Genomic DNA, 14644 nt, shown 5'->3' with positions numbered 1-14644 from the left:
GCGTTTGGCTGGGAAAGCAATGGAATAGTGAAGGATGAAGGCTGAGCTGAGGCAGCGGTGCAGTCGGGCATTGCTACAGAGGCGGTCTTAGTGATGGAGAGGATATGGGGTCGGAAGCTCATCTTGGGGTCAAATACAACATCAAGGTTGCAAACAGTCTGGTTCAGCCTCCGATAGTTGCCAGGGAGAGAAATTGAGTCGGTGGCTCGGGAGCAGAGTTTGTGGAGGGGTTTGAAGACAATGACTTCCATCTTCTCAATATTTAATTGGAAGAAATTCCTGCTCATCCAGTACTGGCTGTTGGGCAAGCAGAGTGACCAATCTGAGACAGTGGAGGGGTCAAGAGAGGTGGTGGTGAGGGAGAGCTGGGTGTCATCAGCGTACATGTGATAATTAATGTCTTGGAATATGTCGCCAAGGGGCAGCAAGTGGATGAGAAATAGGAGGGGGCCAAAAATAGATCCTTGGGGTACACCAAAAGTAACAGTGTGGGAGTGGGAAGAGAAGCCATTGCAGTGATTCTCTGGCTACGATTAGATAAGAATGGAACCGGGTGCGAGCAGTCCCATCCAGCTGGACGACAGTGGAGAGGTGTTGGAGGAGGATGGTGTAGTCAACCGTGTAAAAGGTTGCAGACAGGTCAAGAAAGACGAGGAGGGAAAGTTTACCTTGTGACAGTCGCATAGAATGTCATTTCTGACTGATAGCCATTTCAGTAACGTGGCAGGGGCGGAAACCTGATTGGAGGGATTCAAACATAGATTTGCAGGAAAGATGGGCACTGATTTGGGAGGTGACAACACATTCAAGGACTTTGGAGAGGAAAGGAAGGTTGGAGATGTGATGCTAGTTTCTAAGGACGGAGGAGTCGAAAGTGTATTTTTGAGAAGAGGTGTGATGGAGGGGAGGGGAGGCAGTAACTGGGGAAAGGGAACACGCTCACAGTACCCACTAACGGGGCCAGGAGGAAAATTCAATGGTTGCATTTATTTATTTTTTATTTATTTAGAGATACAGCACTGAAACAGGCCCTTCGGCCCACCGAGTCTGTGCCGACCAACAACCACCCATTTATACTAACCCTACACTACCCCCATATTCTCTACCACATCCCCACCATTCTCCTACCACCTACCTACACTAGGGGCAATTTACAATGGCCAATTTACCTATCAACCTGCAAGTCTTTTGGAGTGGGAATTTGGGTGGGAATAGGGTGGACAGAGCAGGAGATGGGTCTGGTGAATAAGATTAGCTTGGAGAAGGTATAATGAAGCACATTGGGATGTCCTGAGGTCATAAAAGACACTATATAAATGCAAATTTTTCTTTTATGATGGGAGATTGGAGAGAAACTAGAGAACCATGCAAGTTCAAGGCTAGAGCAAGTCAGAACCTTGGGAGAAGTTTGGGCTAGGGGAAGGGAGGGAAGTGGCAGAGGCAGCTGATTGGATGGTCTCAATTTTAGTGACAAAGAAGTCCATGAGCTCCTTGCAAATCTTATTGAAGGTGGAAGAGGCAAGAAAGAGGGGTTTAAGAAGACTGTAACAGTGAAAAGAAGCTGGGGGCTATCTTTGCATTCCAGGATCATATTGGAATCGTGAGCAGTTTTGGCAGATGAAAGCAGGACCCGGTAGTGTTTTATGTGGTCCAGCCAGATCTGGTGGTAAAAGGCTAAACCAGTTGTCTGCCATAGATGTTCAAATCAGCATCCATTGGACTTGCGGGATCAAAGTTGAGGATCTTACCAGGGGAATGACCAGGGTGAGAGAGAGAGTAATGGTTGCAGTGGGGATTAGAACATCAAAGGTGGCGATGAGGGTGTGATTGAGCAGGTCAGTAGCTGCAGAAACATTGTGGTGAACAGAGGGCCAAAGGCTGGACAGTTGGCATTTGAAAGTGCAGTTGGAAGTGAATTGGGAGAGATTTTCCCAGGGCAGACACAGAAGGAAGTAGAGTTGGAAGGGAGAAGGGGGCTGTGGGTGGAGAGCAATACAAGGAAGTGATCAGAGATGGTCTTAACTGTGATTGGCATGATCGGGGTAGCGATGCCATGTGAGATGATGGAACAAGGTGAGATACTGAAAGGAGGGGAAGATGTTAGAGGAGTGAGGGGACAGACCAAGGTGTGATTTGGTGATGGGAGCCACACTGCCACTGCGACGGTCTTGAGGGGGAAAGTAATAGAAGGTATAGCCAGGCCAGGAGGCTTCATTTAGGGGAAAGGTGTTGCCAGCATGCAGCCAGATTTCTGTCAAGACTACAATGTCGATGTGATCATCCACAATAAGCTCATGGGTGGGAGGGGTCTTGTTTGCAGGTGAACAGACATTGTGTGGGGAGATGTGGAGAGCGGCAGTGAGAGCTGATCTGCTGGAAGAATCCATAGAGTCAGCACCGGGATTGGTGAGTGAGGTGGGAAAGATTAGCCTCTAGCTGGGCAGGAAGGTGGGTGAAAGAGTAGGATGGGGAAATTGACATTGTTGCTGGTAACTAAGAGGGAGGTGAGCCTCAGATGGCAGCTGGAAAGTAGAAAGGGCAGGGAGTACCATCGGCTTGGGGTAGGGATTTGGGAGGGCAGAGTAACCGAGAGGGGACAAAGCTGAAATGAGGCACACTTGCAACCCACCTCTCCTGGTGAGGCTGCCAGGGCTCTAGAGCTGCCGGTTCTGATTGGGCCAGTAGAATCTGGAGCCCGCCTAAAGACTGCGAGTGCAGAGGCTGTCGCCAGGAAGATTATTGAGTCAGTCTCACTCCTGGCAAGTGTGGGCTCGGTCTCCCATGTAGTCCTGACATTGGGGGTCCCGAAGCCTGCAGGAAAATCCTGGCCAATGATTCTCTGCTGTGAGATGTAGCAGTCACTAAACAATACATAGCACAAGCACAGATAGTCTAGTCGTAACATGATATCAGGGTTCTTGTGATGACGCACACTGTTTCAGATTGTGCTTTTCAGTGGCATTCTTCAGTTGCACTTCAGCCTTTTAATATACTCTCAGCCAAACCTTATTCTACAGATAGGGGACCTGGTGATGTGGCACAAGAGACTTGGGGATCTTCTGATATATAACAGGAGTGTTCCTTAGAAACAGCTTGCTTCCATGCAGTGCTCCAAAAATGCTTCATGGATCAAAGAATGAAATGGGCATCAAGCAGAATGGAAGAGAATGGAGTGAAGGGGTGGGCAAGGCTGAAAGAGGCTGCAGTTAGTTTCATTATATCTATTACCCTAAACTTGATGCGCAAGATTGATTTGATCGATAAGAGAAACCCGAACAGCCTGAACAGATTGGTTGATGAGCTCCTTTATTGAAGTCATGAATGGAGTGAATGATCTGGCTCAGTCTTCTCCCAGCTTGACCAGAGTCCTTGCACAAGTGTCTTTTAATTTCAGTGGGGCAGACTTCGAGGATAGATGGTGAGCAACCCAACATGGGTAGAGATATTGGGTTGAGTGCTATTCTGAGGTCAAGGAAATATCGAAGAATGCTGTATATGTGGTGCTGTAGCTAAGAAATTCGAGATGGAATAGCAGAGTGGAAAAACACTCTTGTTTGCCTAGTATTGCTGTGTCACTCGAAATGGAAAAGGTAGGAATGATAGTTGAAGCAAATGGACTTTGGGAGAAGGATTTCAGATTATTATTATCATTGTATTTATTCCAGTGGCAACACAAGAGTCCCGTGACTGTCTGAAAGACGAAACAACACAGCTGAAAAGGCAGATCCAGGCAGGTTAGTGTGATGCAGTTTCATAGTTGGACAAGCAGAATAACCCTCTTGGTATCCATCTATTTTTAAATCATCGAGGAACATAGGAGTAGGCCATTTCGCCCCTCAAACTTGTTCCAACATTCAATGAGATCATTAAATAAAGGCAACTTGCTGCAGATGCTGAAAATTTGAAATAAAAACAGAAAGTGCTGGAAAAACTCAGCAGATCTGGCAGCATCTGTGGAGAGAGAAGCAGAGTTAACTTTTCAGTGACCCTTCATCAGAACTGGCAAAAGGTTAGAAATGTAATAGGTTTGAAGCAGATCATGGCTGATCTAAGACCTAACTCCATATACCTGCCATTGCTACATATTCCTTAAAACCTTTGGTTAACAAAAATCTGTTATTCTTAGTTTTAAAATTAACAATTGATCTAGCAACAATTGCCTTTTGTGTGTAGAAGTGTTCTCTAATTTCACTCCTGAAAGGTCTGGTTCTAATGTTTAGACTATACCCCCTAGTCCTTGAATCCCTAACAACAGAAACCGTTTCTCTCTATCTACCCAATCAATTCCCCTTAATAGCTTGAACATTTTGAGTAAATTCCTCTCTTAACCTTCTAAATTCCAGGGAACACAAGCCTGGTTTGTGTAATCTCTCATTGTAATTTAACCCTTGGAGTCCAGCTATCATTCCAGGAAATCTACTCTGCACTCCCTCCAAGGCCAATATATTCATGTTAAGGTGTACTGCTCACAGTACTCGACGAGTGCGATCTAACCAGGTGTTATGCTAGGTCCCCACCTGCCAAGAATGAGGCACATTCATTTTGTCGTGAACATTGATTTTAAAGTGTTGCTGGAGTGAAGAAATTACTTTTTAAACAGATCAGCCTTGGCTGGAAAAGACATTTGCATATTAGCAGACAGTGTTTGGACGGACAAATCGGCCATTCTCTGACACATGCAACCCACAATGGACTTGTGATCACCAGAGGTTGAAGGTGGGGGAGCTCGCATTCCAGGTTGACAGCTAAGATGGCCAAATACACAAACGGACATTGTCAAACCAGCTGATCATATGACTTGCCTGCTGGGCAACTTGAGTTTTTTGAATTTGTACAAACAGAAAGAAGAAAGCTGTTTGCTCCTGGACTGAGAAGATCTCTCTCCTGTTTGCTCCCATCTCTTTCTCACAAGCCTCTGAATCTACTGAAGACACATGAACCCCAAGAGTGAAAAGTCTCCTACAGCGAACAAGGTTTAAGAAGAATACGGGACCCCAACAAAAAGCAAGATCTACCTACAATCAAGGACTCTACAGTGAGCTTGAAGAACCATAACAATAACTCTTCAGATATTGTCTCAAACCTTTCCACTTTATTTTTCTTCTCTTTTCTGTCTCTATTTGCATGTATCATGTATGTATGCTAGTGTGGGGCGTGTCGTGTATCCGTAGGCATTAACCGAATTAGAGTTTGCTTAGTAAATTTCAGCTTTTCTTCTTTAAACCGAAGACAACCTGTTTGTGCTGGTTTCTTTGCCTTATAATTGGAAAGCAGTGAACAAGGATTAAAAACACGGTGTATTTAAAATTTATCCCTGTTATGGTAAGACCAGGTGAAGGCTGAGAGGGACCCCTAGACCCCTTTCTCACCTGGTCGTAACACAGGGCTTTGTCTCGCTGAAGCATCACTTTTACCCCCTTGTATTCTATTCCTCTAGGCATAAAGGCCAACATTCTATTAGCTCATTTGATTATTTTCTGTTCCTGTTTGTCATTTTGATGCGATCTGAACCCCTTGATTTGATTCCAGCCAGTAATTCACTCCCAAATATCTGTTGTTCTATACATAATTTAATGGAAAACCTCAATTAAGATTTCAGCAAGTAATCATTCCCACTGTACATTTCTTTATATAGAAAAAAAATGGACCCCCTTGACTCAATGCCTGCCAGAAACTCGCTCCCATTACCCTTGAGTTTATGAATGAACTATTTATATCCATGACACAGCTTGTAACCACAGCCAGAAAGCCATCCCCTTTAGGCCAATTAAATGTAGCTGCCAATTTTTTATGCGTTGAAATAAAACCAATTTACTGTAATTGAAATCTCTTGCTGTTCTACTCAAGGCAGCTAAAAGCAACAAAGTGCCCCATTCCTGCAGGAAATCTGTCGGACACAGCTGCAGAGATGAGCAGAAGTTCACTAACAACCAATTAACAAGATGCTGCCAGACCAGCTCAGCTCCTTCAAAGGTTCAGTTGACTAAACCACTTTAGCAGCTGCAAATGGATTAAACCACTTCATGAAATGGAACACACTCAATGTGCAATATATATTGGAAGATCTTTTAAAATTACTGTTATGCACATGGCCATAATAAACACTTTGTTTTTCACAAAACAGAATAATACAGAGGAAACTGCCAAAAGTTGTATGCAATGGTTTTTTAAAGCATTGAGAACTTTTTGGTTGTCAGCTGACACCTGTTCTGAGAATTACGCTGGTAACAGGCTCCAGATTGTGCTCAGTGAGGTATGTGAAATTCAGGCAATCAGATGAGCTGCTTTTTGCCGTTTTAACTCCGCATCTTGAAGACCAGCATCTGTGACTAGGCTTGCAGCAGTTACTCTGCTAAAACTGGTCAAAGAATCAGAGCTCCCGATTTTCATGGGTCTATTATCCTGCTGCAGAGACGAGGTGGTCGGATGATAGTACCGTTAACAGACCCCTAAGACACAGAATGTGCAGCACAGGAACAGGCCATTCGGCCCAACTGGTCTAGGCCAGTGTTTGCACTCCATACAAGCCTCCTCCTGCCCCTCATGATCTCACACTATCAGTGTATCTTTCTATTTCTTTCTCTTTCATGTACTTATCTACCTTCCCCTTAAATGCATCATAAAATCCAACATAAGTGATGGAGTAAGAAAAGGATGTGACCTCATGGGGACAGAAGGAAGTGTGAGTTTGTTGGGGGAGGGGAAGAGGAGTCTTAATAATTCACCAGTGGCACAATCTTACCTTCACATCTAATGTCAGTTTTTCTTTATTATGCTAGAAACACCAGATAAAACAACAGTCAAGCACCTGACAAATTTAGATGGAAATAAATCAAACAATTCCCTCAACATCATTGAAGTGACGATCCCAGGTAAGGAAAGCTAATCTTGAGGTTACCTGATATAGCCACTCTGACTTTGAGTGCACATGATAGCTGAGTTCTACCCGTTTCCCTCTCTGCTCTTCAACAGAAATGAGGGCTGAGATTTTCTAGTTGAAAGGAGACTGTATTCAGGCTGTTATGTGAGGCAAGGGGGGAGATAGCAGGGCCTCTGACACAAATTTTCAAATCCTCTCTGGCCACAGGAGAGGTACCAGAGGACTGGAGGACAGGGAATGTGGTACCATTATTTAAGAAGGGTAGCAGGGATAAACCAGGTAATTACGGGCCGGTGAGTCTGACATCAGTGGTAGGGAAAATATTGGAAAAGGTTCTGAGGGACAGGATTAATCTCCAGTTGGAGAGGGATTAATCAGGAATAGTCAGCATGGCTTTGTCAGGGGGAGATCGTGTCTAACTAACTTGATTGAATTTTTTGAGGCGGTGACAAAATGTGTAAATGAGGGTAAAGCAGTTGATGTAGTCTATATGGACTTCAGTAAGGCTTTTGATAAGGTCCCGCATGGCAGATTGGTTAAAAAGGTAAGAGCCCGTGGGATCCAGGGCAATTTGGCAATTCGATCCAAAATTGGCTTAGTAGCAGGAGGCACAGGGTGATGGTCGAGGGTTGTTTTTGCAACTGGAAGCCTGTGACCAGTGGTGTACCGCAGGGATCGGTGCTGGGACCCTTGCTGTTTGTAGTGTACATTAATGATCTAGACGTGAATATAGGAGGTATGATCAGTAAATTTGCAGATGACCCGAAAATTAGTGGTGTCGTAAATAGTGAGGAGGAAAGCCTTGGATTACAGGACGATATAGATGGGCTGGTAAGATGGGCGGAGCAGTGGCAAATGAAATTTAATCCTGAGAAGTGTGAGGTAATGCATTTTGGGAGGACTAACAAGGCAAGGGAATATACAATGGATGGTAGGACCCTAGGAAGTACAGATGGTCAGAGGGACCTTGGTGTACTTGTCCATACATCACTGAAGGCAGCAGCACAGGTAGGTAAGGTGGTTAGGAAGGCATATGGGATACTTGCCTTTATTAGCCGAGGCATAGAATATAAGAGCAGGGAGGTTATGATGGAGCTGTATAAAATGCTAGTTAGGCCACAGCTGGAGTTCTGTGTACAGTTCTGGTCACCACACTATAGGAAGGGTGTGATTGCCCTGGAGAGGGTGCAGTGGAGATTCACCAGGATGTTGCCCGGGCTGGTGCATTTCAGCTATTAAGAGAGACTGAAAAGGCTGGGGTTGTTTTCCTTAGAGCAGAGAAGACTGAGGGGAGATATGATTGAGGTATACAAAATTATGAGGGGCATTGATAGGTTAGATAGGAAGAAACTTTTTCCCTTAGCGGAGGTGTCAATAACCAGGGGGCATAGATTTAAGGTAATGGGCAGGAGGTTTAGAGGGGATTTGAGGAAAAAAATTTTCACCCAGAGGGTGGTTGGAATCTGGAACACACTGCCTGAAGGGGTGGTAGAGGCAGGAACCCTCACAACATTTAAGAAGTATTTAGATGAGCACTTGAAACGCCATAACATACAAGGCTACGGGCCAAGTGTTGGAAAATGGGATTAGAATAGTTAGGTGCTTGATGACCGGCACAGACGCAATGGGCCGAAGGGCCTGTTTCTGTGCTGTATAACGCTATGACTCTATAAAAGCACCAATAGAATGTCTGCTGGGGAACCGCCACAGTTTATTCAAATGTAGGTCCTTGAAGTTTGATAGAGAGCTTTCACTGGATACTGGGAAAGCTGCAGCTCCATTGAGTTCCCAGTATAATCTCAAAAGCAGGAGAAATGGGACAGTGCACACAGCGTGAGATTGCAAACCCGGCGTGGCAGGGTGGGAGATCAGAATCACGCACATCTCTGCTGAATGGGGGAGAGTTGGTAGGTTGTGCAGCCCTCTGTAAATTGAGTTTAGTTCAAGTTCACACCAGTCAGTTGGTGACATATCTACAACTCGTAACTGTGTGTCATTTAGCACAGGACGTTTAATTTCATTTTCAATCAAATAATATTTTACCATTGCTTGGGTGACACGGTGGAGGAATCCACTGATGCTCCAATGGGCTGTGCAAATGGTGTTTGACTCAGGAATGCCGGAGGAGGAGAGTGCTTTGGGGGGATGTTACATTCTTGGGATTTGAGTGAAATTCACATGCAGCCTGAAATTTCCCAGTGCAGCCCATTGTATGAAGTCATTAAGTACTCAGGAGCTGGATGCCTGAAACGAATTGTTACGACCAGGTGAGGAAGGGGTCTCAGGCTCCCTTCTGGCCCCTTTCCTGGCTTGGCCATAACAGGGTTTAACTTTGAAACAGTGTTTTAGCTTCACCTCAGTGAGTCCTTGCTCACTCCTCTCTAATTGTAATTGTAAACAAATCAATCATACAGGCTTTCTTAGGTTTGAGCAAGAAAGGTGTAAGTTTATTAACCGTAACACTCTACCTCAGTTCAAAATATATGATGCAACCATGCTAGCATGCATACGCGATAAACACACACACAAATAGATACAGAGGGAAGGTTTGAAGTCATAGATGGAATTCAGTTTCCGTTTTTGGTTTTGCTGTGAAGTCTTTAATTGAAGTTAAGACTTGCAGTTCTCTGGGCCCAGTGCACACTTTCAGACTTGTTTCGCTGGTACCAGAAGGTTGCGGGGGCTTAAGTTTCTTGCATGGGTGCCTGGAACTTTGTGAGAAAGAGAGAGAAATTGCTCCTCTTTGGTCTTCAAAATTGCAGTCTGTCTCAAAACTTTCTGTGATGCACAATCCAATCAATTCCCCGGTTGGCCAGCAGGTTAGTCATGTGACTAGATCTTTGTTTGACACAGCATCACCTGCGAGGGTTATTGATTCTTCAAAGCTAACTAGACACACTTAGTGGGATGGTGGAGTGCTGGCTGTTGCAGACAATGATTGTCAATGTCTTTTGATCATCACCATTGACAAAACCCATCTGGCAAATTGAATCGGGGAGCACTCCCGTTGTCTCTCTCGCATTCTGAGAGACAGTTGTCTCATGTGCAGCCATGTTTTCAGCAACTGCTCTGTGGTCCTTTTTAAACAAGTTATGTTCAATGTCCAATAAACATTCATATAGTGTACCATATGCTGTAATTAATATGTTTCCATTAGGCAGGTGTGGTTTCCGTCACAGAATGCTGGATGATGGTGGGCATCCAGTCAGGCAGGTAATAAACTTATTGAAAACTAGCCACGTAACATGATTGCAGAGAATCGTGGAGCCTTGTTTCTTTGAGAATAAAACTCCATCCATTATCAAGAAATATACTTGAAGTGAAGGTTTTTCTAGTCTCTAGGATACTGATGACGGTAGTTTGAATTGCCCTTCACTCCAGTACTCGTGCTTGTGGCCAGTGGCAACTACTGCACGCTATCTCTGAAGTGAACAGCCTGCAAGAACAATGAAACATTAGGCTCCTACCAACTATTATCAAAATCCAGTGCAGTAGGCCTATAACCATTCAGTCTGGGGTGGTGCACAAACCAGTAATCCCATGTTCCCAGTTCAGACCAGATGATACACATCCCTGTATTCAGTGTGAAATATGTTCTAGCATCTTGTAAGGTGACTTCTGTAAAAGTTAGATGCTTGTCCCTTGTGGGCATGCATAATCTTGGATTCTGTGTTCTATGGGGTCCAACTCTATCTGGAATTTTGTATTTTGCAGAAACCTATGACGCAAAGCTCACGAGAGTGGACATTGCCAACAACCTACGGGAGCAAGTGCAGGACTTGTTCAATCGCAAATATGGTAATTTCAGTCTTTCTGCAGTGGTCTCTATGTTTAAGATGTAAGGCTGCAATCTAGTCAGGAAAATCTATGCTATTATCATGTGGCTGGTACTCAGTCGGTTACCTGTTACCATGGCAAAAGTTTGTCTCATGCAATGATATGGTCGGGGGGAGGTGATGGTTAGGGGTTATTTTTAAGTTGCCTGTGAAGTTTTTGACCTGTCCTCAGAATCTCTGCAAACATTCCAGCTTACGGGGATCTGAGGGCTGCTATTGCACCAACTTCCTTCAACCCTCCCTAGATAAGGTTGGTCAACAGCAAAACTGAGGCTGACTGGCAAGAATGGCCCTCCCACATCATTAGAATATGAACAGCGGGAAGTTGCGAGAGAACGTTAGGAAATCCTAGGGCAGCACAGTGGGCTGAGAGACCTAGTGTAGCGAGTCCCTATCACATTCTCCTCTTCAAGCTAATTCCCCAAACACTGCAAAAAGCAAAATCTACCTCTCAATTTCTGACTGGTTGGTTTAGACCAGGGGTGTCCAAACTGCAGCCAGGCGCCTAAGTGTCCAAGTCTTATCTGCTCTTCTATTCATTAATTGCTTGATCATCATGTTCCGTGGGTCGAGGGGTTTGGAAAAGGTTGCACTCAGCACTGTTGCTTCATTGGTGGATGAATCTTAAATAAGAACACCAAGGCCTGTTAGTACCTGTAAATCAGTGGAACCAGGTTGCATGACCCTGATACTTTAACTCCTCTTCCACCTGCTGGGGTGGGCAGGGCAGTGACAGAGTGGAAATTTTGTTTTATTACTTAGAGAGAGGGCAACAACAATAACAGCTTGCATTTATATAGCACCTTTAATGTAAAAAGATATCCTAAGGCACTTCAAATGCACAATCAAAAGATGCTGGCCAAGCCATGGAAGGAGATATTAGGAGGCGTGTCTAAAAGCTTGGACAAAGAGCAAAGGGGTCATGCTATACATGGGTCCCCTTGCGCACAAACCACCTTACACACCATCATATTCCCTCCAAAGTTTTAAGTCTATCGCGCCCTTTTGTTGCCCTTTTGTTGACCTGTTGCTGACCATGCCTGGAAGTAGAATCAACCAAAAGTCAACTTTGGTTTGGGACAAATTTGTGCCTTTCCCATTTTTTGGCTGAGATTCAGACTTACCCAAAGGGAGTAAAGGGAAGGAAAGAACTTGCATTTATATAGTGCCTTTCACAACCTCAGGATGTGCCAAAGAGCATTACAGCCAACAAAGTACTTTTGAAGTGTAGTCGCTGTTGTAAACGCAGCAGCAGTTTTACACGCAAAATGAACGCAGCAAAGTCCAACTCATACCACAGTGTCTCTGCTAAAATAATGCACAGAGGAATGTCATAGCACATTAAGCACCTACAAACTAATATTGCAGCAGTCGTTTATAAGCTCTTGTTTAAATGGGTTTCCAAGCAGTGTTCTAAATTACATTTACTTGATTAAGACCGTTGTAGATTAATGATTACCTTGTAGTAGAATTATTAATTAATTCTAACTTGATCATAAAGCTAGTTTGTCTCAGCTCTGGTCATTTTAAGGATGCATGATTTTTTTTATCCTGTCTATTGAATGTTGGATGAGATTAAGCACTAGAGAATTGCCTAACTCTTCCTCGGTGCCCTCCTTCAACACAGCAGCTGAGCTTGGTAACTCACCATGTGGGACAACATGCTATCTCCCACTAGTCTGTGCCTCCCCTTGTTTACATTGATTTGTGCACTCTGTAAAAATTGGAGAGATGTTAGTGTTATTGCCTCACTTATTATTTACAGGTGAAGCTTTAGGTATAAAATACCCTGTTCAAGTTCCATATAAACGTATCAAAAGCAATCCTGGCTCGGTTATAATTGAAGGGCTTCCACCTGGCATTCCATTCCGAAAACCCTGCACGTTTGGATCCCAGAACTTGGAGAGAATCTTGGCCGTGGCTGACAAAATCAAATTCACTATAACCAGGTAAAGACGACTGGGAGCTGTAAATAACTAGGTAATGGTAACCAAGAAGCAGTAAGTAAGCAGGTAAAAAAACAAGGGAGCTGAAAGTAACCAAGTAATGGCAACTGGGAAGTTGTAACTGGGTAATAACAACAAGGGAACTATAATTAACTAGCGAGCAAATGAACTCAGAAGTTAAATAGTGCCTATTCTTAATTGCTGACTAATCAATCACTAATTCCAGTTGTATAATCCACAGACTCTCACCCTCTGTGTAAAGTTCCTTCACTCTGTCCTAGATCTCTTGCATCTAATCTTATATCTATGTCCCCTCTTTCTAGTTTCTCAATTATTGTAAACAATCTGTTTCTAGCTTTTTTTATTCATTCACAGGATGTGAGCATTGCTGGCTAAGCCAGCATTTATTGCCCATCCCTAATTGTCATTGAGAAGGTGGTGGTGTGCTGCCTTTTTTGAACCGCTGCAGTCCATGTGGTGTAGAGTACACCCACTATGCTCATTCAACCTTTCTGCGGTTTGCTACAACTGAGTGGCTTGCTAGGCCATTTCAGAGGGCAGTTAAGAGTCAACCACATTGCTTTGGGCCTGGAGTCGCATCTAGGCAAGACTGGGTAAGGGTGGCAGATTTCCTCCCCTGCAGGACATTAGTGAACCAGATGGGTTGTTCTGAAAATCCAGTAGTTTCATGATGATCATTACTGAGACTAGATTTTTTGATTCTAGATTTATTAATTAATTGAATTTTAATTCCCCTAGCTGCTGTGATGGGATTTGAACTCATGTCTGGGCATCTAGATTACTCGTCCAGTAACATTACTACTATGCTACCATCCCCCTATCTACTCTGTCCCATTCCTTTATAATTTTGAACACCTCTATCAAATCACCCCATGATCGCCTCTGTTACATAAGATCATAAGAAATAGGAGCAGGAGTAGGCCATTTGGCCCCTCAAGCCTGTTCCACCATTCAATAAGATCATGGCTGATCTGATTGTGGCCTTAACTCCACTTTCCTGCCTTGTGCCCCTGCCCTCCCGCCCCCCGAATAATCCTTGACTCCACTGTAGATCAAAAATCTGTCTAACTTAGCCTTGAATATATTTATTGACCCAGCCTCCACTGCTATCTGGGACAGAGCATTCCAAAGATTAACGACCCTCCGACAGAAGAAATTCCTCCTCATCACTGTCTTAAATTAACCCCTTATTTTGAAACTATGCCACCTAGTTCTAGATTCCCCCATGAGGAGAAACAACGTCTCAGCAGCTACCCTGTCAAGCCCCGCCAGAATCTTTTATGTTCAATAAGATCGCCTCTCATTCTTCTAAACTCCAAAGGGTATAAACCCAATCTGCTCAACCTTTCCTCACAAGACAACCCCTTCATCCCAGGAAACATTCTGTTCTAACAAAAACTTCCCCCATTTTTCAAGTCTGTTTTTATATTTGTGTTTCCTCATACCAGGCAGCATCCTAGTGAATCTGTGCTGTACTTTTTCCACTGTTTCAGCATCCTTCCTATAGTGTAGAGCCCAGAAGGACAGATCATATTCCAACCATGACATTAAGATTTTACACAGATTCACCATTATATCTTAACTTTTATATTGTATACTCTTTCCATTAGCTTTTGTGTAGCCTTATCCACTTGTGGTGTTGCTCATAATGCTTTATGAACCTGAACCCTCCAATACCTCTGCTCTTCCATATCACCAGCGTTCCCCCAATCCAAGAATAATTATTATCCTTTTTTAGAAGCAGAGGAACAGGAGAGGGTTATTTAGCTCCTCCAGCCTGTTCTGCCATTCATTGTGATCATGGCTGATCTGCTCTATATACCTGCCTTAGCTCCTTAGACCTGTTTACCAAATGTATTTAGGGATATCCATGTCAGATTTAAAGTTAAAAATTGACCCGGAATCAATTGCCATTTGCAAAGCTTCTACCACTCTTCACGTGCAAAAGTGTTTCCTAAATT

General features: G+C 43.9%; 1 protein-coding gene across 10 annotated transcripts in view; it reads left to right on the top strand.

The window, feature by feature from the left end:
• The window catches only part of gtf2ird1 (GTF2I repeat domain containing 1), a 193908-nt gene that overhangs the window by 142827 nt on the left and 36437 nt on the right, over window positions 1-14644 (top strand). For all 10 annotated transcript variants that reach the window (XM_068010158.1, XM_068010156.1, XM_068010163.1 and 7 more), the window contains 4 exons: window positions 3666-3734; window positions 6780-6872; window positions 10595-10678; window positions 12482-12665. In XM_068010158.1, the coding sequence (XP_067866259.1) occupies window positions 3666-3734; window positions 6780-6872; window positions 10595-10678; window positions 12482-12665 (430 nt within the window). The remainder of the gene's footprint in view (window positions 1-3665; window positions 3735-6779; window positions 6873-10594; window positions 10679-12481; window positions 12666-14644) is intronic.

This window comes from Heterodontus francisci, chromosome 30 (genome assembly GCF_036365525.1).
Source record: "Heterodontus francisci isolate sHetFra1 chromosome 30, sHetFra1.hap1, whole genome shotgun sequence".
Lineage (NCBI taxonomy): Eukaryota > Metazoa > Chordata > Chondrichthyes > Heterodontiformes > Heterodontidae > Heterodontus > Heterodontus francisci.
The sequence above is the reverse complement of the archived record's forward strand: the minus strand, read 5'-3'. Positions and strand labels throughout refer to the sequence as shown.